Here is a 26,372-nt window from a genome sequence, read left to right as displayed (position 1 = left end):
GCACGACTGTTAAAAATAATACAGGGAACACTTCACCCGGGCTGTGATGTTTTATACAGAAGAACCTAGCTTGTCATGGCAGAGATATTACCACATAACACAAACTCCAAGCCCAGATTGACCCCAAAATTCCTGACAAAATATGCTTCCTGGATTTCTGTCATCTCCAAGCATAAAATTGAGACTCGTCCTGCCTCTTCACTATTGCCCTGAACCATCCAAACACAGATGGGCTATGTTAAAGAAAGACTGGCTATGTTAAAGAAAATCATCATCATCAATATAAAAATAACATCCCTCAAACAACAGAAGGACTTTTCTACCAGTAGCATAAAACTTTAAGAATTTAAGAACCTAAAAAACAAGGCTAGGTTTTAGAGCCCAAACCCACTGAACTACGGTGTGCAGAGGAAGACCATGGAATGATCACCTGTCTAAACAGAGAGTTTTGCCATAACCAATTAACGCATTATTGCACTTACTTTTTGGCTTAAGAAAAAGCAACCTACTGAATGTTTAAGGCCAATGGACATAGCCAAAACAATGTATATCCTGAAGCGAATCTGTCAGCAATTTGTATAATATTAACTCCCATGCAATGGACTGGGTAACTGCTAAAAAATACACATTTATCTGACCAGATTCAGAGCTCCTGTGTATCAAGGAAAAAAATTTTCCTGGATATGTCAGCACTAGACACTTCAGTACTGAGGTTGTTTATAAATCCATGTTGAGAAAGGACAACTATCTTAGTAACAGACCTGTGAAACTTTAATCCAAAGTATGGCCACTCAGCAATTAATTCAGATTAATATTAAACTCAGTATATCTAAAACTAAGCAACTGAGGCTAAATAAACTGAAATGTGTGAACTGGGAAAAAAACAGAATCTTCTTTGCTCATCAAGTCTTTTCTAATATTAATATGTAATTGAATGTTTTGAGGTGGCCCAAAATTGATTAAGCTTCAGTTTTGCAGAATAAGAAAATTTCTCAGTGGAAGTAAAACCTGATAAATACTGTAGGAAAAGACATAAGGCTCAGAGTAGGGAGGAGGAGATAAGGCAGGAGCTAATGACCAAAAGATACCAAGTGATATTAACATTACTATGTTTTCATAGGAATGCTTGGCTTTGCAAACATATTTTGCAAGCGAAAGTTATTTCTCCCTCAGTGTAGTATTTCTCAGCTCTTCAGCTCAATATTCAGGAAGTAACTACAAAACGGATTTGTTAGGATTCCCAATTGTGAAAAAGGTGTATTTTAGCAATATTATTGAAAATGTCATAGTTACGTTTACACAAAGATTTTAATTGCCTATTCAAATACTCGTAATTTACTCAGAAATTTCCTTGTGGCTTGCTTGTTTTCAGTTTATTTAGGAAGTGATTCTTTACATCTTTATTTTCATTACGATTTGGACAAAATCTCCTTCATTTGTTCAAAGAGATGTCTTGTTTAACTCAAGCAGAGGATAGGCGAGAGGACCAATGGCAAAAGGAAGAACAACAGTTATTCTAATCTAGACACTGTAATAAAATAGTTTATAAGTAATGCATACAGTAAGCTGTACATAATGACACAGACACATTCCAACTTTAAATGCATACATTGACTTGTATAGGGATGCACTCAACGAATGATATACACCATAAGAAATACACTGTCAAAGTCCCAGTGGGGATTTTACAAGCCACCACGATAACAACATAGCTTTGGGTTGCTGTATTTTGTGAACTCAAATGAAAAATTAGTCAGATTTTTTTCTGAACAGAAACAGAAGAATTATTAATGGTTCACTAACAGCTCTCACTACCCATTTGGGACAGCCACTGATCCCGACACACACTTGAACGCCGAAGTCCATCATGAGCAGTTTCCTTGTATATATGGTAACTGAGGAAAAAAAACAACAAAAACGCCTCAAGCCCTGAAAATTCAAACACATATTCTCTCTTCTCTATATAATATTTAGTATATGATGTGACTTTTTTGCACAGCAATCTTTAATCTTGTCTTGCAAAATCCAAATATAATAATCACTGAGAGCAATTTAAACAGCTGTGTTTTAGGTATATTTATTGATCTGATTAGCACCAAATGATGCAAAACAGTATGTTGGTCATGAGCTAATAAATAAATTATAAAACTTCAGATGATTACATGTGACAGAGAAGTATCTTTAACAATGTTGATATTTTAAGTCCTCTGCCAGTGTTCTAATATATTTAACTCCTTTATTTGGTGTCAATTTGAATCTATACACTGATTTTAAAATGGTACGTTAAGCTCAAGAGCTGCTAACAGTATTTCATCGTGAGACATACAGTTTGAATGTTATCTGTGCTGCAGGGGATATTGAATCAAAACATTTTTCATAAAATTTTATCATGGTCTCTTTAGTATCAGCCATTCTTGCTTTCATGTGATGAATTCATTAAATCCATATTCATGTTCAAGTACACTAATATTCACAACAACACTGTTAAAATCTCTTAGCCTTTTTTTAAATTAACCTGTACTACTTATTTTAATCACAAATACTGTATACTGGAACAAGGTAAGAGAATTTAGAATAGCACGTAATCACGTTACAGAATAGGAGGAAATTAAGTTAGATTCATAGATTTATCTCACGTAATAGCTGAAATAACATAATTCCATGGGAAAAAAAACACACTAAAATACATGATACATTCCATGAAAGAATTTCTTTACAATTAGCAATGAATTAAACTTTACATTGAAACACCTCTGCAGTAAATGCTATACAGATAAGGTACAAAAAGGTTAAAGAGACTTGCCAAAACTCTTATGCATAAACTTTCATAAAATATCTCATAAATGTCTACTGCTAATGATAATAACAAAATGCTTGATAGTGTTTGCAGAATTGAATCTCAAAGCTGTCTGACTCCAGAATCAGAACTGTTTCTAGAGTCATTAGACATTATCACATTCTTTCTGATTATAATCAGTTCATTATACATAGTTAGTATGTATTAGTAACTAATGCATTTTCATCTACTGTATCTTTAACTCTTATATTAGGCTAAACTATAATTTTTGCTATTGACATCTCCTTCTCCTTATCAAATTCTTTCTGTTAAGGCTATGGATATAAGTAATAACCAGCTTCTTTAAATTAGGTCCTCCAGACTCACCATGCAAAAAAGTGCTTTCAGAATATATCAGATTGATGTCATTCAGCTTTAAACTGAATCCCAAATTTCAATCCCAAGAATACGGGAATATTTATACTCAAACCCTTATGTTCCACAGCATAAATGCTTTAACATATTGGTCCTACTTAAGGCATTATGGTCCTACTTAATTCAGTGGCAAACTTCCCATTTCAGGGTATGAGAATTGGCCATGATGATTACCAGGGGGATTAAAAGTACGTCTTTGTCTCATTCCTGTATCAGACTAGCATGTGACAGAAGTGCTCTTCCAATGGACAGGTCTGTCCAAGGTCAGCTGTTCTGTTGCCCAAAGGTCTGACAGATCAGCCAACAAGAAAATATTGCTGAGAACTACTTTGAAAAGCAAGTAATTTTGTATATACCTCAGGATTGTATAGCAGAGTCTAAACCTAAATTGTAATATGTAGGTTTCACTTCAAAGTGAAAGGTAAATACTAGAGTAAGTACACAGACTGATTAATTCACTATTAATACTTATTAATAGCTATTATTTAGGCTGTGTAGTACCAAAACTGGACTGCTTCCTTTCCAAACATCTCCAAAAAAGTACAAGCTGTTCCCTGGGGAATTTCCCACTTTGGCTCACTAAAAACACCTATTAAAGTCACAGGCCATTCCCAAACTGGCTGTTAAAGTACTTCCTCAGCAAGCTTTGCTTACCACATAATGTTCTTTTCCCTGTAAACTGTGCCACACATTGCATGCTTACGCTTTTCCTCTGCAAGCTCATGAACCTAGTGGGGGAGAAGAGGAGTTCATCTCTTCTGGCTACTTTTCCCTTTGGCCCCATCCGCACGAGGTCTGTCCTGGGAAACCAACTGCTATTCCTTTTACAACATGCCTCTTCCCACCCTCCATCACATGGATACTCTTTCTACAATAGAGATCTTTAAGAAATGGAAAACTTAAAGGATTTGTAGCACACACTGGTGGGGAGAGAAGGGGTAAAGAAGGAGGAAGTTTGAAAATAGTGCTGCATGAAATTAATTAAACAAGAGGAGAACACCCAAAAGAGATAACATAAGCAGTAGGAAACAGAAATGATATTGAAGGTTTCTGAGGTATACAAAGATAAAAGAGCATAGATGCATATATAGCATAGCACAGATGCACAAGAGGTCTATGAATTGGTAGTTTTTGAAAAATGTTAAAGTTACATAAAGTATATTTAAAGAACCTTTGAAAGAGCCTATCTCCTTTAGACTGAATATTCTGACTACCCAGGTAATGACGTATTCCAGAAATACCAGAAATTTTGTACACAATTGCCATTTTTTTTCTAAAGCAAAGTTTATTACCGTTTCAAAGTAGAAAGAACTTACACATTCTATTCTGCAATCACTCCCTCTAAACTGTGCATAAAAAAATGAAAATGCAATGCTTAGAATTAGTAAACCTTCATAAGCTACCATCGCAATAAGCAGCATCATTACAGCTATGCTTTTCTGAGGGTCACAGCTTTTGTTCTCAATTGTAACAGACAGCACAGTAAAAACAAGCATTGGCTAAAGACAAAAAAACAAAAGCAGTAGGGAGAAGCATTCAAATATTTAGATGCTTTGATGACTTTTAGCTGAGTTTGAATTTCTTTGAGGAGGAAACCTCACATTCTTGCCTGCTTTTTCCAACACCTATTGATTTTACAGAAATCATGAATACCTCATAGTGAGAACACGTGTTCTGGATTGTGTATTTGATTAGTACTTTTGACAAAGCAGTGAAGAGGTGTGGAGCTGTGTAAATCCACATGGAGCTTGGATGGTCATCTGAACCAAGATGAGCAGAATACTCAGATTCCCAGAAAGATCTGCTGACATCTTACTAAAACATTTCTAGTGACTCTGAGCTGAAATATGATTTTATACTGAAACAACCAAAAAATGTGCAAACTGAAAGGAAATTGAAAACAACTGAACTTAAATACTTTACAAGAAGAAGAATGTTGCTCACAAGCAGCTCTGATAACTACACTTGGATTCTGACAGAACAGGGATTTGAAAATGCAGTTTAGCAAAGCACTCAAATATATGCTTAAAAGAATTGCTGTTGGGTTACTTTTTTGTTGCTGCTGCTCCGGCAGCATAAGGATGGACTTAAGACTTTTTCAGGTTCAAGGGTTTTGCTTGTTTCTACAAATTTAGAGAAACCTGTAAATATCAGATCTGAGTTTTCAAGTTTCCCAGCTTTACCAGGTTTACGTACTCTACAAAAATCTGCTTGAATGCAGAGATTTTGAATGCTGTGCTATCTGTGAGAAATCTGTGACCATTAATAGGCTGGAAAACATCTTTCCAAATACCACTGAACTGGGACAAGAAATTGCCACCAAACCTTTTTCTCATTTTAGTTTTCTGATCCTTTAGAACACTTTCTTTTCTGTCCTCGTGCAATTATACCTGCCTTGATAAGCCAATCTGATAATGTTACAGCGTAAGTAGAGAGGCTGGAGTCCTTCTAAATGGAACTACAGCCATAAGAATTCTTAACAGGGTGGGAGTCAGTAAATTTAGCAGTCTAAATCCATACCAGCAGCTTTAAAATGAAAGCAGGGATGACAGCATAAACTCTGGGAATAAGAAATAGCATGGGAAAGAGAAATCTTGCCACTTTACCATACATGCCAACAGCCTTGATTATTTTAAAGCAAAAATGTTACTATTTTTCTGTCCTGCCCTTTCCAAAAATGTTCATGTGGCTCAGGATGTCTTATTACAGCTAAGGGAATTTCTCTGTTACCTGTTTTAATAAGTAGACATCTAAATCTGAGTAAAAACATTACCTTCAGTTTCATGATTTTATAAATTTTGTAATGTGGCAACTTTCATTGGCTTGCCAAGCAAACTGTATTCTCATCCACCTCCTACCACATGTACAGTATCTATGGAAGTACTTTAGATAGAATAATTATTTTCTTTCATGATCAAACCAGTTAGTGTTGATGAACAGCGGTGCACATAGCTCATCAATATTTTTGGAAAAAAACAGGACAAATCAGAACTGATGATGAGTTCACCCTACAGGAGGTCCAGAACATCTCGGGTTTAGTAGATTATGGGTAGATTATATTGTTTTTTCATTTTGAAGAGTCACATTTTTGGTCAAATTAGGGAGTTCACATTATGCTACAGTCTGTTCCCCATAATAAACTCCCATCTACAGGCAGATGTTTCTGTAAAACTAGTTACAGCTCTGACAGAAATTAGGGAGAAGAAAGCGAAGGAGAAGAGAGATACAATTCAATAACGAGCATTTTCCTTGCTTATACTTGAGCAGTAGCTGAGATGCTTAACAGCCACAAGTGAGATAAAGCAGCTGTCAGAGTACTGAGATTTGAAACTTCCAGTGCAGCTAATAGTTCTAGTAATAAGGACATGGAGCTAGTGAAAAAAGGCCTCACGCAGCCCCATTATTATTATTTGCTATGGTAATTCTCAAGAGAGCTCTAACGATGGACAAATAGGTGAAGAGAGATTAAAGGCAGGGATTTATAAATTCTGAACAACTGTCTTCTCTCCAGACCGCTCAACAAAATTATGTCCAAGAGGGAAACACAAATGTAGGCAAACTAAGGGCTTTGCAAATGAAACATGGGAGGTTATACCAGGGAATGGAGCCATTCACAATGTACACAAGACAGAGATATATATGTAGAAAGTTCCACATCATCTCTAATTTGCAGCACACTACACAGCTCTAAAAATATAACATAAAATGCTACAATGTAAATAAAAATGCCCCAGGATCCTCTTTTCTTTTGAATTAAGAACCTGCTTGAGAATAAACTGTATGAATGATCTCCTACTCTGAGAACACCACCCCAATACCACTTTATCTCAGCACAATTTTGGTATACTTTAATGTTAAAAGAACTTAAATATTGAGCAGAAAAGAGGATTCTCTGATTGCCTAAGTTAAGCTCGATACACTTCACATAAATGAACATGCTCCTTTGCTGGATTCTCTGTCCTTTCAGACAAGATTAACAATGTGACAAGTATAATGACCACAGTGGAATCAGCTAATAGGGAATGTCAAAGCCAAGTCATATGGACAAGGCAGCGAACATTAATGGATCTATGGTGCCTCCCAGACCAGTTCAAACCAGAATTATAAACTGATAGTTAGTTCTGATCAAAAAGTCTAAGTAATGCTTTTTTTTCCTTGATATCTACTTTACACTGCTCAGAGGGCCTTACCTGGGAAGGCCTCCACCCACGTTGCACCATCTCACAAAGAATGTATTCACTGAAATACAACTTACCCAAATAGTTGTTGCTCTTTGACATCTCTGTAATGTTGATTTTAGTAGCTCCTTCAGGAATTTCCACTATCTTGTGGTAGCCAAGGTTTGTTAGCGTGTGTTTGAAAACTCCAGACACAACTTTGCAAGCAGTGTTGTCCCCTCCACATATTCCACACTTGTCAACCACCTTGTCTGAACCCAGATAGTCATCACAGCCAATGCTCTGCAAAATAAAATACAGTTTTTTCAAGATCTTACAACTGCAAATTTTCAGGCATAACCAACTGAGGACAGTATGACTTTCAGAGAACATAAAGCCTGAAAAGATTTTGTGAATTAAGGTATCAACAATTTCTTCCTTTGTTCTTCTACATGCAATAAAGTAATGAAAAACATCCAGGTCAGAGAATATATACATGTGGGGATTTCAAGTCAGCCTACACGTTTTGCACTTAAAAGCACTCTATGTCAAACTTTACAATATTATAACCAAAAATACAAGAACACAGTAGAGATCACTAGTGCATTTATCATTCCTGACCACACTCTCCTCAGCTGAAAGCCAAGTACCTCTTAACAACACAGCTCCTATAGCTGCTAGTCAGAGAAGAGGTGAAGCAGTGCTGTGATTTTGTTATGAATCCAAAATGGGCTTTCAATACAGGTAGGACTATTTTATACACAAAGCATCCTTTTAATTTCCTCCAGGAATGAGTATGGAGCCTCCTCTCGTGCAAAGAGGCTTCTAAAAAGTATTTCTGCTGTGTCTAAACTCAAGTTATCCTCTTGTTTATAGAGCAGGCAAGCGAGACAATGTCATTTTTGGCCCACTTGGTAACACCTCCCCAGACAGGACAGCTAAAAAAAACAAAAAAACCCAAAACACAGAGGAAAAAATAGAATCAAACTTATTGTACTTTAAAAGTGCACACAATGTACAGATTAGGTTTTTTGCAGAAACATTTCTGTTTGTTATATTGCTGTTTAGTACTTACAGACTTTAAATATCACTTTTCATAAACACTTATCACCTACCTGTATGATTAATTCCCTATTTGAAACAGTGGGTCAGAAACATACATGCAAAAAAGAACTTCTTATTCTCATTCAGGTAAAAAGGAAACATTACATGGGATAGCAGAACAGAAACCTATCACACTTTCTCCGAAACATATTACTCTGATGTAAAGTGTTTACATTAAATGACGGACAAAATACTTGCAAATACTTGCAAAATACTGGATGAAAAAAATGGCTAATTTTTTTTATAGTCTCTTCTGAAAGCAAACAGCCAAATAAGAAGAATTTTCTGATACCACCAACTTATAACATAGGGAGTGTCTTGAGCCCTGGCATCACTGTATTTCTTTACTATCCCAATACTAATGCTCGTCCCTTGCTGTGAAAAATGTTCTAAACTGCAAGCCAGATTCTGCTTAGTTCCAATATAAATATTTAACACCCGACATCTTTCTTATGACTATCCAAAAAACACAGATAAAACCATCTAACTCATCGCTGCCAGGATCTTGTGGGGCTTGACAATGATGCCTGTTTGTAGTCATGAGGCAAGAGGATGAAGAACATCGCCAAGCACTTTGAGTCTGATGGCGGGATAACGTGATAACTAAAACCTGTTCCATCCTCTTAGATTTAGTGTGAGCAGACTGCTGCATCATTTTGAAAAGATTTAGGATACGGACAGAAATACTTGATTTAACATCTTGCATTTGCATTGCACATCAGAAACGTAAAGATCATGTATGAGTTTGAGTTTTGCCATAAAATGCATTTTATGTACTAAAAATGTAACAATGCTTACAAAGTTACTAACATACTACAGGTACTACTATACTAACTACTATACAAACTTACTACACCTACTAACTTACTAATATGTACTAACTTACTAACAATGTAACAATACTAACAACGTTTAACCTTTGGTTAAGCACAGTAATTACCACTGAGTGTCACTATACCAAATCATACAGTATGATTTTAGACCTGCCTAAAACAATCAGAAAAAATGAAGTGATCTAAATTTAAGACTGCTGTGACCAAAGACTGATTAATCTCTGGACTCTTCCTCCTTAAAGGGTATTTTGCTGAGAGGATTCACACTTTCCCCACCACACATTTCTCGGACAAAAATGTGGTGGTGCTTAGAATCCTCCTATGTTACTGAGTGACTTCCAGGAAGTTTCCACTGCCAGCAAGTTCTTTTATGGAGGAAGTCCTTTCAAATAAGAGGTGCTATACAATATGAACTGCTAGCATAAACGTTTAATGGTCTTCCACATCACTACTGAGTCCCCTAAACATTAATATAATTTTCTGCCTTCTAGCAAGTAGAAGAGAATACAGAAAGATGTTTTATTCATTGCATAAAATATAAAGCAGAATTACTATGGGGCAGTCTGAACAGAACTCCTTATGACAGAAGGAACACAATGCATCAGTACAAACGCGATTCCTTTGTATGGGAATAAATATCAAACCTGTTTTAAACTCACATATCGTTCTTAATCAAATATTAATGGACATACAAGACAACTGTCATTCTTCAGATGCAGTATTTGGAATTCTTTCAAATTTGGGGTAAAAGGAGTCTGTGTTGTGAAAAGTGCTCATAATTTTTAAATACTCTTTCACAGAAAACTGAAAAAGATACAAAGAATGAATTACTGGAGACGAGGACCTAATAATCTGAAATCAGTAATATACAATGAGACAACACAGTACCACGACCAGTAAAGATACAAAAAAACCCATATGAATTATGCACAGTTCACTCAGATACATGTTTTGCATACCTATAGAAGAGGTATTTGGTAATGGACTAAAATGCTACAAAGAAAAGTTCAAACTTTTTATTGGGTTTTCTGTCAAGATGTCTCTGTAAATGGTGGGCTTTATAGATGAGTATCGCACAGGGTTCAAAGGAAAAGGCCAGTTATAACCAGTATGTTCTGGAAAACATTTGACAATTCCTTAATTCAGTTTAGGCAGGCATATAAAAAAGACTGCATAGTCTCTAATATTTCCAGACCTGGCAAGGACAGTCATATAGCAAGTCTGTGTCCAACTGGTCAGTGGGAATCTCCCTTCCCAGCTGTATATAGCATTGATTTCTAGCACTGACAGGTCATGAGATATTGGATCTGACACCTGTCAATGGTCCAGGGCTCAGCACTCAATATGTCCTGGGCCTTGCTCCAGGGTAATTTCAGGAAGATGAAAGAAACACCTTTCTGCAAACTGATTCTGGTTTCTTTCTGCTCTTAAACAGTTGTTTGAAGCTGTTCAGAGCTTTGGAAAGATAGAAGTCATCCTGGCAGAACTAGACTGGTAAACAGAATAAATGCAAATTAACCAAAAATGCACAACAAATGCAACTGTATTAAAAAGGTCATTCAATATTTTATATTCTTTTCTAAATTATGACTATAAACTTAAGAAGTACCACCTTGCTGCTTAGCTAGCAAACATAAAAAATACGAACCAACTTGTAATCTGTCTCAGGTGGTGGTATTCATTACATTTAAGCACATGTACATGCAGCAAAGCCCCTTATCACATCACTGATATATCAGCCAGAAAAATGCTGTTATGGAAAGAAGTGACGCAAAACCGGAATCCACACCGAGTGTTCCTTCCAACATTTGCTGTGGGAGCATGGATCAGTCTTAACTACGTCAAAGGATCAGATAATGATCAGAAGTTTTGCTAGATAAGTAGATAGGTCTGAAATCTCAGATACAATCTCCTTGCATAACTCTGGAGCTTGAGACATCAAGTGGGTACCAAGGCACTGACACCCAATTTAGCAGTCTCTTACTCCGTCCCAGTGGTGAAAGAAGGCCTCTGTCAATGAAGAATTCATAGTATAGGTTTTCATCATGTAAAAGTTATTTCAGGAATCTAAAAGCAGATGTCACAAACTACACACAGCATTGCTACTGCAGATGTAAAAATATCAGGACTGTGAGTAAGAGGTGAGTGAGCAGACACAAAGGTAAATGCATCCTGCCCACAGAACAGCATTTCTCACTTGATGTGACAGTCAGGCCTACTTTTTGGACAGGACCATTGCGGGCTGTTCCTTGGCTATCAATAAAAGGAGGACTAGAACATGTCTGTCCCCTTAAAACAAATTTTTGCTAATTTTTTTCTTTCTCAGAATTATTTCTGCCTTCAAATTTTAGTACTATAAACCAAGCATCTTCTGTGTTGTTCAAATAATTTTTGCATTATGGTTCAAGAAACCTTTTTAAGTTATAGGTTAGCGTGAAAGACACTGGTCAAGAATTACAGCCAACTGTGTGCCAAAATTAATTTAAATGAAATCCCCCGAGCAAAACAAGGGACAATCTGGATGAAATATTCAGTGGTGGACTTAATAGGGATTTAGGACTATATATACAATAAAATGGGGCTGGTGCCAGGCATTTGAAGAGATGAAGTGCTGATTCTTGAAATGGAAAACAGATGTTACAATTTCAGTATTAAATGATTCTACTAAAAACTGCAATCTATGTGGTAAAGTGGCATAAATAATACAACATGACAATAACTTGCTTCCATTGTTTTAGTTGCATAAAATTATGAGGGAGGAAAGGAACAGTTATGAGCTGCAGTATGTCGACACCATTAACTTCAAAAATCAGCCATATTGACAGCTAGATAGCTGAAAAGTTGCAATACAATAAGTAATTTGGAGTCTGTGCATCCAAGAGGTTAGAAGACAGATGAATAAAATGTTTATTTTAAGTCATATTGAAACATAACTGAAAAATTCTAGCAAAATGGTCAGGACAGTTATGGATGTACTGCTCTACTAAAGTAAGGCCAAGCAGTACAGGGTGATGCGAGAAGAGTCATCTCGCAAAGTGTATTGCCTAAAACACCACTAAGGAAGTTAAATGGGAAGCAAAAGAATACCAGCGGTATTTTAAGCAGTTACAGTTAAAACAAAAAGAAGTGGGAGACATGCCTGAACCTTATACAGTATCAAGAAATTCTAATTACTACAAATTGCTGAGGCTATTGCTAATCATATTTTATATGCTACTGTCCTATAAAAAATTGAGTTTTATGGGAACCATTGTATCTGCTGCTCTGCTTGAGCAATACTGCAACTACCCCAGCTCAGTATCATCGATTTAGCCAACAAAACCTTGAACTCTTTCTCTCGCACTATAGAATAAATAAAAGTACTGAGATTAATTATTAGAATTGCAGGCGATTTCTGGAAGTTAACTGCAAGAAATGACACCTTTACTTTACTGTTATTTTATCTCTTGTTTGTGTTCTGAAATACTTGGTAGTCGAGTCTTATAGGGTGGTATAATGTAAACAGTATTACAACTGGTCATACCTCCTTTCTCGAATTTCTGGTCATACTTCCAAGTAGTGCAATGCCCTTTAATAGTGAATCCAATGAAAACCATGAAATACCAAGACAGTTAAGAACTAGCTTTGTTGGCTGATGTCTTTGCATATTTTAATTTGAAGTTACCTTTCTCACCCTCCTATAAAGTACCAGATTATTCAAAAATAATATTTTGGATATATTTGGAATTAAGCTGTTTAATACCATGTGCTTCCTACAGAGAAAGAGGATTGCATGAATCATTATATACTAAGAGATTATACTAAGAGATAGTATTCAACAAAAATTACTGGATCTAATTCTAAGGATTAAATCTTAGCTGCATTTTAACGAACAAATAAGTAAGGTCTTTCAGATCTTATGCCAGCTAGTTTCAGTCTCGTTGCCTTGTACTTACCCAAGTACTTCAGTAGAAAGTAGTAAAAATGCTCTGTGGTTTCCATTAAAAACATGCTTGTTTTACATGGTTTACATGGCAGATTAAGAAATCTGCATATGGAGACATAAACACACCAAAGCAAATGGGTAATCCAAGAGGTATTACCAACGTGCGCAATGATTAACGATTTTAGCACACGTCCTGCCAAATGACTTTGTGTTGAGAACAGACTGATTTTTAAAAAAAGAAGGAATCCTGGTAGCGTGTCTACATGTTCCTTTGTTAAGATTTAGCATAACCTTCTTATCCAACATTTGCTATTACTGAAGTTCATTTGTACTGCTAATGGCTATTAATTGAAACAAATTAGCCTTTATATAATTTAAAACTGAACAGAAATGTAGAAAGGTGACTGTGCAGCATACAGAGAGTAAGATGCCTCTAAATGTATTCAAAGGTAACGAACAAAGGCTGTGTGTCATATTCTTAGTTGGTGGCAGTGAAACCAGTGACTTAGCAAAGGGTTTTTAAGTGTGGAAGAGTAATAGAATAAGAATTATTCTTATGCAATCTGCACCTAAGAAAGAGAACGTGTAGATGTTTCTACTGGAGACTAGCAAGAAGCAGCACAGATAATCTATCTATTTTAGTCAGAAGGTTAAATAGTCTACACACACTTTTCACAGGTAGCCTACAAAGACTATTTAAATTAACAACAAAGACTGAGATCCCAAATACGGCATATGACTCTAGACAAATTCAACCTAGAATGCGTATATTCTCCTAACAGTGACTGCAAGAGATACTATGGATTGCCCACATTTTAAAGTCTTTAACCAGGACTGTTTGGTAAGACACTTTGAAATTCAGTCAGATGGAGATTTGAAGGTTTTGATGTAGGAATACTAACTAGTAAATCATCCAGCTAGTATTATCATATATGTCATCTAGCCGGTATTATCAAATATGTCACCCTGATCATAACACTATTTCTCAGATATCACAGACTCTGATCCAAGGGTCAGGAGTCTGGTATTTCCAGCACTCATACTGTAAATCTGCACATATTGCACTTTGAATAAAAATCACTTCAAACCAAGTCAAGATAAAGCAGAAATAAAGGCAGACTGGTACTAGAGTCATTATTTTGAATTCCTGCCTTTAAATGACACAGAAAAAATAATCAAGAGGGGGACAACGTTTTAAAGCTGGCCTGTACACATGTAACAACTTCGAGGCTGGGTGGTGGATGATTCAAATAAACACGGTCTTTTCAGCACACTGCTAGTATTTATTCTGCTTTTTGTTGCTTCTCAGGTCCATGAAAAGAGTTGAAACTTTTCTAAAGACATCCTGGTTTATTTTATTCCAGGTATCTTGTTATTTCTGTAGTTCATTGTGATTTCTTATAACTACATCTTACAGAGCAATCCATTGTACGGCTGTTCACCAAAGACTTTGAGAAAAGCAAAAGCAGAACAAAAAACAAAAGTCATCATGTTCGTTATCAATATAAGCAACAAACTGAAATAAGGAAAACGTGTGTGTGTGTGTGTATGTGTGTGTGTCTCTGTCTGTCTGTCTGTCTCTCTCTCTATAGCTATACATCTGCCTTGAAATGGCCCTTATTCTGGCATATCTGTACTACAGGCCATATAGCCTGGTTTCTTTCCTTCCTAAGAGAAATGATTGACTCATAATACAAATTCAGGTAATAGAACGGCAGTGCTAAACTCTGCAGTTGCTGCTTATTCAGCAGACGTCCTTATTTGACGTTGTTGTTGAGGAGGCTCTGCCTTACAAACAGCATGGGAACAGCAATTCCAACACAACTTTAGTATCTGACATTAAGATTCTCAGTTCTCCCACGTCACTTGTTTTCTCCTAGAAATTATTACTTTTCTACCATTCTCCTAGATGATCTATAGGATTTTGACTAGTACAGAAAAAGAAATATGGAGTACCTTATAGTCCTTGGTCTACTTTTATTTTTTATCAGATAAAACATGTAAGAGTAGATTATAGACCCTACTATCATATCAATTTTCCCATAGAGTTACGCTAGTAATTAACTCTGCACTATCTTTTCAAGTTCTGTTGGCTGCTTGGCACTATACAACAACAATTTAGTGCTTCACTATCTTAATTAAGTTGTTAGAGAAACTGAAGTTTCAGTGATCCTTAGCAATGTCAGCAGGAACTGACTTCTCAGTTTTCCTCTCTTGTGCAAAGCTTTCAAGGTCCCCAAGACACATGAGTAAAGCCTGTAAAAGAAAAGATTTTGACACTTACCTAATTTCTCCTTTCAAAATAAATGAAATAAACTATGGCCTCTCCAAGAAGGATGAGAGAAAAACAATTATAAAATGGGTGGAAACATTACAAATGCTTTTAATGTTTAATTCATTTGGCTTTTCCCTAACCTCTAAAAATTCTCCTGAACATATTAGTTCAGATCCATTTAAAAGTGGCTGTTCAAATGCAAATAAATGACCCCCAAAATCTACAATCAAGACAAAGATGGAAGTCAGGAAAGATCTCATAATAAGCTATATATATAGCAACAACTTAACTGAAAAAAAGGGAGAAGCTAAGACTCTAACACATAAATAAAGGGACTATTAGAGCCATTTAGGGTACAGCTGAAAGGTACTGAAAACCTAAAAATGAAAAATAAATAAATAAATCTTCTATCATTCTTGGTCTTTTCTATCAAATGCTGTATCCTCGACTTTCTAGCTAATCTCTGATCTACACTGTTCATGACTCTAACAGAGTGTCGTCTTCTTTCATTCCCACCTGAAGAAACAGCTTTCTATATTCTAGCCAACTTTCTACAGCAGCTTGAGCTCTGTTTACTATGCCAGGTATATCCCCACATACACAGTCCTCAGGCTGTGTCTACTTCCCAGACCTTTCAAACAGAAAAGGAAAAATGTTACCTTAGTAATTCAACAAGTATTGCAATGCAGACAACTGAATTTGCACAGCAGAAAATCAGTGTTGCCTCCAAGACACTTAGGCAAAGTTACAAATTTTAAAATATGTAAAATGGCTTCCCAAAAGTTGAGACTCTCTAATTACAGACTCCACCAGTTACAAGGAATATAATTCTATTTTTATAAAAACAATGCTGCTGTATATTTTTGTAATAGTCTCATTTAAAAACTACTTATCTAGAAGATAAATCAACTTCTGTTTTGCAACAACATAGAAAACATTCCATCAACAAGCCAAAATTTGAGGTCCTGTAGTCTTTATGTTGGTTATTGCCTACGCATAGCCTGGAGATAGCAGGAATCTGCAATTGCATGTGCACAAACAGCTGGAATGGCTGGCAGCTAAACAGCATACAAACAGGCTGCACAGTATTTGCTTCAAGAATACAGGCGTGTATCTGAGTCAGCTAGAGGGGAAGCTCCAGATGCTCAAGAGACACTGTTAAGACAAAAAGCAGATACTTAAAATACCTTGTATCTCATAGCATTATTAGAAGTTACTAAAAAGTAGAGAAGTAACTACATATAATTAGAAGCTTTTTATTCCTCAGAATAAAAAATGGTTTTATTCGTACAAAGTAAAAAAATGCCTGAGTTGGAGCTCACTGTTCCACGCATCAGCGTGCACAGGCACTGGAGACAAGCCATTCCCCAAAGCCCTACAAACAGATGGCGTGGCTGACCCACCCAACGCCACGAGACACCGTGGCACCACGTTCCACAGCCTGCTGGGTCCCAGGAAACACTCGGATGTCAACCACAGAAAACCCTACAACCCACCGGTAGAGATGCAGAGGGTTCACCGTCTCATGACAAACTCCCAACATAAGGACTATGACCGAGCTGCTCAAGAGCCACAGATTAGTCACTCACAAACAAAGACAGAAGGAAGATAGTTTAAGCAGCCTTACTTTTCAGATTTGGGATGATAAGATTATTTGAACTACCTGCAGTCACACAGGAGGTCTGTAACAGAGCCCCAAACTCCATCCGGACACAAATCCCAGTCACTGCCTCCATTACACCTGTATTCTTACTTGGTTTCCTGTCTCTAAACTTAAACTGCTATTGACGTGTCACTCCTTAAGATAATTGTTTTGCAAGTGAAACCAAGTTAAAAAAACACTCTGTTGATGCAGAAACCAGAAAAAACATTGTCTCATTTTCCCTAGCACTGTAGAGCCAATGCAGCTATGGGAATGTGAGACTAATTCCTTTCTGGTTTGTGCATCAACTGATTTATTAACTAAATCCCAATCACAGAACAATTACCTGCAGGAGTGACACTTCAATAGCAGTTTAACTACATTTATAACGCTCTTTTAATAGGCTAGTATTGTTTGCTTCTGTGAACATGTGATGAACAATATAAACGTCTATTATAACGCACAAAAAGAGCTCTTACAAATACTTTCTAGCAAGCTTTTTTAGTATTTAAAGTTCAGAATATGCTATAGATATTTCAGCTAAAGCTCACCAAAACCTGTAAGAATGTTTGCCAGCTCAAAGAGGCCTTAGGAGGACCAGTCATCTAACTCCTGCAGAGCTTCTCCTCTTAGTGGTCTCTGGATCCTGAGAACAGATCACTGCATATTTCTGGTATTACTAAGTACCAATTTTGCCGCCTCTTAGGCTGAAAACAAGATCGTGTTTCTCACCACACACTGAGATTAAAAAAAAAAATTCAAATTTAGACATTCCCTTTTCCTACCATCACCTTCTCTCTCTTTTGCTGCTGCTCATGTTGATGTTCTACTTATATTCCTGAGAATACTGACAATTCAGCAGCTTTTTTTTTTTTTTTTCTTCTGGCTGCTAACGTATCTCTGTTGCAAATGGATACACAATAGAGGTGGATCTAGTGACCACAGCCTGGTGTTTCTGAACACATGCACAGTCATTCGTGTGTACAGAAAATACTCAAGTCCCTCCACTCAAACTGACTGCAAACCTAATCAAATTGGTCAGAGACACAACTGCAGTGAGGGGGAGGAAGATAAAAAAGAAAAACTTAAAAAGAACCAAGATATAGGCTAACTAAACTACAGTTTATTTTGTGTGAAAATCATTTTCCTAATACTTGTTCAATTTCATTGATTGGGGAAGTGGACAACATAATTCTATTCTGATTTCCTATGTGCAGTTGCATTTTTAAAAACTAGTAAGGGTCAGTTCTCCCATTTCTTTTAATTCTTAACCTAAAATGCCTGAGCAGATCATTAAAACTATTTTTAAATCAATTTACTTCTCCCAAACGCACTGTTTACTTTGTGCATTTCATTCAATGTGCATTCATGTCTATCTTGTTAACTTCACTTTAATTTCTAGTTAATAGCCTTCTGGTATTACTTAGAGGTGCTGTAATTTTTTGAACAGACATTATTTGGAAAGCCCACAGAGGAAATTAATATGACTGAATTCAACAACTTCACACTTTTCAAAGTCTGCTCTTCTGTGATGCTAAGGACACGTACTATAAAAGCTTTTGCTGCATTGCCACAATTGCATTTTGTTATGCATTGGCTTTGGGAAATATTGCCTCTTCTGTTCTCTCATACCTATAAACAAATTCTGTGAACTAAGGTTAGTTTCTTTAAACAGAGAGCTCTGCTTTACATACAGCTTAACATCTACATATAGCTTAAGTGTTACGTGCATGCACTGATTCTGAAATTCCCTTCCTTTGACAGAACTGATGTAAGACAGTCCTAGGTACTTTCTGAGGCACTCATTTGCTGGCAATGAGACTGTCATTCAGAATTAAAAAGCCTCAGGGCAGGAGATTTTGATTACTGTAGTATGAGAAAAGTAAGAGCTCTTAAAAGAAAAGAGTGTATACATGTAACAAAGCACAAACTGTTGATAATTAAAAACTAGAAATATTACTTCATCACTTTCCAAAAATTATTGTTATTGTAAGGCCACTTTCACACTAGGACACTTGCAGCTTGCCAAATTACCAGACATCCAGGATTTGAGTCTTATGGCATTCTATGGACTTCTTAGAAGTTGCCTAAAAACACAGCAGTCTGCTCCATTATACATTTAGAAAGTACTCCACCCTTCATCTTTACAAGAATTCCTTGCTTTTTCTCCTCAATCCTTAAATGGATTCCTCTTTCACCTTCCCATTCGAAAACCATGTGGGGATGAAGTCAGCTGTAGCATGAAGTTCCTCAGCTCCAAACTTCAGCATTTCATTTTCTTACCAGCACATTGCAGTCAGAGTCCAACTTTTTCCTTTGAATACTCCAGCCCTCCTCGTGATGTAAAATCTAGTGAATGTTGGATTTTTTTCTTTCTTTTAGCTCCCTAGCAGGCCAATTGTGCTAAAAGATGGTGTATTACCTTCACAGAAAATGTCTCGCTTAGGGGCACTCAGCTGAGTGAACGCAGTGAGTTCTTGGGCTATTAAATAGGCAGGGAGCTTTAAAGGGGTTAGTAAGAATGTTTTCTTCTGGATCTCTTCTGATTCCCCCTGTGTTTTATATGTAGAGTGTATCTGCACCAACAACCCAGGCCTGATTTTTGGTAAGAGGCCAGATATTCCAAAGCTTGTCCAACAATATCCACTTTGTGGAAAAACACATTTGTACTACATTAGTTGCTCTCCATCCAAATCCCACTGAAATCAATGGAAAGACTCCCTTTGAAATCAGTGGGAGTTGGACCTAGAAATGTGTGTGAAAACCAGCATTAGTTCTAGTCTCCAGTCGCCAGTGAAGTGCCATTCTATAAAAGGTATCGGAGCAGCTGCAATTTACTATCTTTGATTCACCAGGAATAGCTTGCTGAAATCAAAGTTTACTTCATGGCTCTTGCTAAGCGTGAAGGATTTTCAATTTACAGTTGTGAGATGCGTTGTACCACAACCAACGCACGATCAATTCCGAACCCCTTCACCTCAGACAGTAACTTGCAGGGCTCCCACAGGGACAGCTCTGTCCGTATCTTCTAAAGGTGCTGTTCTCTGAAGGATTTCTGTGTCGTTCATTTCTGCAGTCAGTTTATGATTCTATTCTTTAGTCTTCAAAATTTATCTTAAATTAAACAAACCTCAGCTCACCAGGACAACTACCAAAAGTCAGGCCATATGAAGAAGAAAAATTTTAACATGAACCTTTTGTACTTGGTGGCTGCTTCACAAGATACCTCAATCTCCTTTATGCATTTTCCATTAGGATTCATCACTGCCTTTGTAAGCAGAGCCAGAGATTTGTTTTATCAACTCCCATTTGCCTAACAGGTTTACCTGTCTCAGTGTTAAATTCACACTTGCAAACATTATTTTTTACTTATAATAAGCAACATTTTTTTTTCAGTCTTTGACAAAGGCTTCAGGTTAGAGCTGTAAATGTTTGGATTTCTGGGTGTTCTTCCAGCTTCCTTGTTAAGGCTGTAGCTTCATAGCTTTTAAGAACCATGCCTGTGGTTCCGTCTCACAAGTTAACGACGCTTTTCCTCAATATGTCTGAGAAGCTTTTACGTACATTTTTAGTGATGTTATTTGTTCCTCCTTCTGTCATCTACTTAGAGAACTTGTTTGCAATTTCTGAAACAAGAATTTGCACATATGCTCCTTAGACCAAACTGAATACTGACTCATTTCTTTATTCTTTTCTCGATTTTCTCTCACACAAAAACAACTACAACTACAGGATTTATCTTAGTAGTCTCAAAGAAACTGATATAAATTTTAAAAGAATTTAGCAAACACTACATCCACCTTTAATGAAGTAGGAGACAAGAATTTGAACCTTGCTAATCTATCGTTATTTGTTAAATATCCACTTGAGTAAGACTATATTTAGAGGCAGCACAGATAAGGCTCATGTTTGTTTAGCATTTTTATATACAAACTTAACAGAAGGTCCTTTTATTTGGAGCTCTGTTAACTTGAAGACCAGTTTTGAATCAATTCCTCCCTCACTAATCTCACAGAAGGGCAGTGAGGTTTATTAGTCCCAAATGCAACACAGAAAATATCACTGTCATTTAACAGACATTCCAAAACACCACTGTGGAAGATAAAAACTATCAATGAGAATGGGAAGACGTGGGGAATCATGCCTATCACTATGACTAAATTCCACTGTAATTGAAAATGCACTAACATTAAAATAAGGGGAGAGGAGAAAATATATCTTCTATATATTGCCTAGCACCATGTATAATTGAGCCCTAAATACACAAGCAAAATGGGCAAATAATTGTCTTGGATAAGGTATTGGGAAACCAAACATAAAAGACAACTCACCAGAGAAGCAGGAAGTGAAACTAGAGTATTTTTTGGCTCATTTCAGGTTTCAAGTTTTGCGGCTGAAGCTGCTTAGGTTCAGTTCCAGTTAAAGCCAACAGCAGTCAAAACTAAGTTGGGAAACATGATTTGGTAAATCAGTTCACATTGCAAAATATGAAAGGATCACATGATGAAAGTAAGCCTACAAAAAGGGGCTTTAGCCAGGGAGGCAGTTCCATACTTGTTCCTGCTCCCTAAAGAGACAACAAGCACCTCTGACCATTCAAGCACTGCAGCTGCATCTGGTGCTCAGAGAGAACTCGAGAGAAATTCATGCACTACACTCACTAGGAAGATGTCCAGGGACCCTACACACCCACAGCTTGGTAACTGCAAGATGAAGTCTCTTTAGCCTCTGTCCCCTGCCTTTCATCTAGTTGAAGCTTTTTCAGTCGTGATTCTGCTGTTTTATTCCCTGTTTCAGGCCCTGAGCACGTACCTCCTGGGGATTTGGCCACCCAGGCGCAGGGCCAGTTTTGCGAATGCAGCCATCCAGCCTTGAATCACAGAGCCACGAGGTGCCTCCTGCCTTCCCTTCACCCAGGAGGGGCTTCGAACGCCAGCCTCTTGCCGCTGGTCTCTGAGCCACGCTGCAGGTATGCCTGTGCTGGGTCTTGGGCCTCCCTCATCCTGACCTGCTGACTTGGCTTTCTGGCTTGACCTTGGACCTGCTGCATCACTAGGGACTTGCCTGGTGATCTGGACTGGCAACCATCGCCAGACCGCTCTGCCTTCTTGCTCAGGCACTGCAGAACTGCACCCTTGCAGGTGAGGCCACTGCCTTTGCCTGCCTTGCAGGGATTCTCAGCTCCAGATTTGCCTTCCCCTATGGATAGGCATGCCCTTGCTGCTCCCTGACTTTAACCTAAATGGTATTTCTTTTTCTTCTGTCACAGCACCCCACCACTCAGAGGTCCAGTCAAAGGAAACAGACATCTGCTTGGAGCAATGCAGCTCGCTTACTGAAGAGAGACAAGTAACCTGCAATAAGCAAATGAATGTTGCTCCAGGTAAGTGGAAACTTGCTGAATTAAGATAAGCAGAAAACATACAACTCTAATTTTCACCTTAATCTGGTGAAAATCAGAGCGCTAGAGATGTTATCTGCGTTTTACTGTATGTCATTACGTAACACTGCCAAAAATAGATATTCAAAACCTAGACAATCCTGAAGCTCTTAATAATGCGTGATAAAAAGAAGAAAATGAAAGTAGAATATAACTGCTCCTGCAGGCTCCAACATTCTTTTTAAAGTGCAGGCAAAATACTGCTTTTTTTTCTTCTTAATTCAGAAATGTTAGAAGATCTGAGTTCAATAAAAAATGGTTCTTGAAAGGTTCTACATTACTAAAAAGGTTTTTGAAAGGTTTTACATTGCTAAAAGAAGGGTCATACTGTTTAACATTACTGGGAACATATGCCATGTCCCCAGGTTATAGCTCTCAAATAGGCACATATATTAGCCTTGCAGAAACATCGACTAGGCCAATATCCTGGCTCCAAGCAATCTTTTTTTATCTGTTTCAACAAATGACTCTTGCTGGAAGTATTGACTTCATGGCAGTGAAAGGAGAATATATGCTGAAGCACTAAAATTCTATACTGCAAAGTTCCTTGCAAAAAAAACCAAAATGATTTTGCCTGCTCTGGGAGTGATGGAAAGAGGGAGCTCAAATGGCTTTCAAATCTGAGACCTCAGGTGAGTATTATGCCCCACAACCACAGTGCCAGCCACAAAGTTCCTATTAAGAAGTCCTGTAGAATGAAATGGAGAAGTTCATGGAAAGCACACATATCTCATAGGCAAAATCATGGAACACCTTTTACTCCTCAAATATTCTCAAACCTCCTATTTTCAGACCTTTACCACCTCGTGTCTTGCTACTCAGATCTGCAATCCAGCACTGCAGAAGTTCTAAGTAGAGTGCAGTGCATTTAGGAGCAGACTGGCAATGCTATCTCTGACATGTGCTCACCACAAAACTGGAAGATTGTGCAACTACGGCCTTGGGTGTTACTCAGAAGACAACATTGTTTATTTGATATGAGTAGGACTATCTGGTGACTATTACAGGTAATCTGAAGAGAACTCATGACTGAGGTAGCTGAGAGGGAAAAAAAAAAAAAAAAAAGGAAAACTTTCTAAGTAAAAGACCTGGTTTCTGGCTATTTACAGTTCTTCAGTAAAGTTCCACCTATCATTTAAGAAGAGAGAAACTGCTGTTTGGACCAAACCTGTGATCCACTTAACTTAGCATTCAGGATCTGACAGTGACCAGCAATAGATACTTCAGCAAGAAATACAAAAGTCTTCAAGTAAGACTTTATGATAAGACTAGCAGTTTTTTAAAAATTAAAAGATTAACTTTACACTATGAAAATTTTGTCTTATTCTGTGTTATCAAAGAGGACTCAAGATGTAAAGTAAGTATTTTGTTCCTATCAAAAGGATTCTGTTGACTGACATCTATGACCATATCTGTCTTGTTTTTCTATACAGTACTTTTTTTTCTTTTTTTTTTTTAACCAGTCAACTACAATCTGTTCTCACACTTCAAAAGCTCCACAGATGGGTTGATACTAAGCAATTGCTGTATGAAGGTTTTATTCACAGCCATTTAAGTCACTGGTAAAATGCTCTGTTGACTTCAGAGATTTCTCATACAAAACTCAGATTTTAATTAAGAAGTTAAAAGTCTCAGAATATCAATTAACAACAGTGGAAAAATACAGTAAATCAAAATCCTGCAATCACCACAGCAAACAGAACTGAACTATTTTCTGTCTCAAAATTCGATACTAAATTTTACTATCTTACCTCACCACAATGTATCCTATAACAAGATACAAGATAAAAACCTTTGTCCACAAGGTGGCACTTACAATCCTTGTGAAATCAAAATGTAAAAAAGTCCCCCCCCCCAAATGTTAATAACTTAGGTTTATAACTAAATGCAAAGTTCGTATTCCTCCCTCCCCTTTTCAAATCGGCCTCTACAACATATAGCTATTTTGTTATCAATAATATTTTCCTAAAACTTACCAGTAAATCCCAGATTTTTATTGGTTTGGGAGGTATTTTAAGGTAAAATAAAATATTATACAGAACTGAAACAAAAGAGAAATTTGTTGAACTGATTTTTTCCCATCATCTGCTCTCCTTGTCTGGAGACCAGATGGACTTCATTTATCAGCCATAAATAAATATTTTAAGTCAAATCCTGCTGTCTTTACTCAGAAAGAAAGAAACCTCATTGACTTCAAAGTTGACATCAATTGGAAATCCAACGGGTAAAAACATAGGAGTTGGCTTCTATGGATTTGACAACACAGAATTATGTCAATGTCACGGTCTTTACAATCTGCAGTTCAGAACATTTACTTGCCTTAACAAATTTAAATGATAACCTCATGGACTTTTGGTTTTGAGTGTAGCAAACAGAAGTATACATTCTAACTTTTTCACTTGTGCATATTTTCATGTAGAATTATGTCACTGAAGTTCACCAATTACTATACTCAGGAATGAATATAAAACTGAAAATATCATGTTATATAGTTAAGTAAAAAATCATTCTGAGCATTTTCTGATATTTTCAAATTAAAATCAGAGTAAGTTTACAGAAGCTGATTATCTTAAAGACTGAAAATATTCAACTGCATTTGGATTCTGATTTTTCATGCCAATCAAAAGCAGAAGACAAGACAGCAAAGCAAGTTCACAGTTGAAGCATTTCTGACCTCTCTAATAGCAGTAAGAGTTGGCTTCTGTAAGTGGACTGGCAGCAAATGAAAGATTCAGGAAAGTGCAGGCCCACTGAGGACACAAGTAAGACTGACGTACTCAATGCCATTTTTGCCTTGAGTTTTACTGGTAAGTTTTGCCCTCAGGCCTTGCAGGTGCCTGAGCCCCACTCAGTTCATGGGAGTGAATCATTACCCACAGTAGAGGAAGATCAAATTAAGGGAGTACCTGACAAAATCGGATATGTGCAAGTCTTTGGGACTAGATGGGATGCATCAAGGGTGCCAGTGGAGGTGGCCAATGTCAGAGTGAGCTCATGGTGATTGGTGGCAGTGTGCAATGACTGGAAAAAGGAAAATGTCACAACCAGCTTCAGTAAGGGCAAGGGCTCAATCACAGGTTGGTCACCTTAATCTCAGCCCTCAGACTAAAAAGGCAGTCCTCCTGGAAGTAATTTCCAGCACGTGAAGGACAAGAAAGTTATTGAGAACAGCCACCATGGACTTACCAAAGCCAATTCATGCCTGGTCAAGCTACTGCCTTCTGTGATTAAATGATTGGTTCATGGGACAAGTGGAGAGCACTGGATGCTGTTTACCTTAATTTTAGCAAGGTCTTCAACATGATCTCCCATAGTGTTCTTATAGCCAAATTGGTAAAGATGGACTGGGTAAGCAGACAACAAGGTGGGTGGAAAACTGTCTGCACTGCCAGGCTTAAAGGATAGTGATCAGTGCTACAAAATCCAACTGGTGGCCAGTTACTAGTGGCATCCCTCAGGGATAAATACTGTTTAACATCTTTTTAATGACTTGGACAATGGAACAGAGTACATTGTCAGCAAGTTCACAGAATCACAGAATCGCTGAGGTTGGAAGGGACCTCTGGAGATCATCTAGTCCAAACCCCCTGCTCAAGCAGGGTCACCTAGAGCACATTGCACAGGATTGCATCCAGGCGTGTTTTGAATATCTCCAGAGAAGGAGACTCCACAACCTCTCTGGGCAACCTCTTCCAGTGCTGTCACCCTCACAGTGAAAAAGTTTTCCTCATGTTCAGATGGAAGCGTCTGTGTTTCAATTTGGGCCCGTTGCCTCGCGTCCTGTC

General features: G+C 37.4%; 1 protein-coding gene across 1 annotated transcript in view; it reads right to left on the bottom strand.

Annotated features, from left to right (window-relative positions):
- The window catches only part of THSD4 (thrombospondin type 1 domain containing 4), a gene marked incomplete at its 5' end in the record, with an annotated part of 243,529 nt that overhangs the window by 66,558 nt on the left and 150,599 nt on the right, over positions 1 to 26,372 (bottom strand). Inside the window, one exon of the mRNA XM_026087391.1 lies at positions 7,467 to 7,671. Coding sequence (XP_025943176.1) covers positions 7,467 to 7,671 — 205 coding nt within the window. The remainder of the gene's footprint in view (positions 1 to 7,466; positions 7,672 to 26,372) is intronic.

The sequence above is a fragment of the Apteryx rowi genome, unplaced genomic scaffold (genome assembly GCF_003343035.1).
Source record: "Apteryx rowi isolate R43461 unplaced genomic scaffold, aptRow1 scaffold_714, whole genome shotgun sequence".
Classification (NCBI taxonomy): Eukaryota; Metazoa; Chordata; class Aves; order Apterygiformes; family Apterygidae; genus Apteryx; species Apteryx rowi.
Note: the sequence above shows the minus strand (reverse complement) of the source record. Positions and strands in the feature narration are given on the sequence as shown.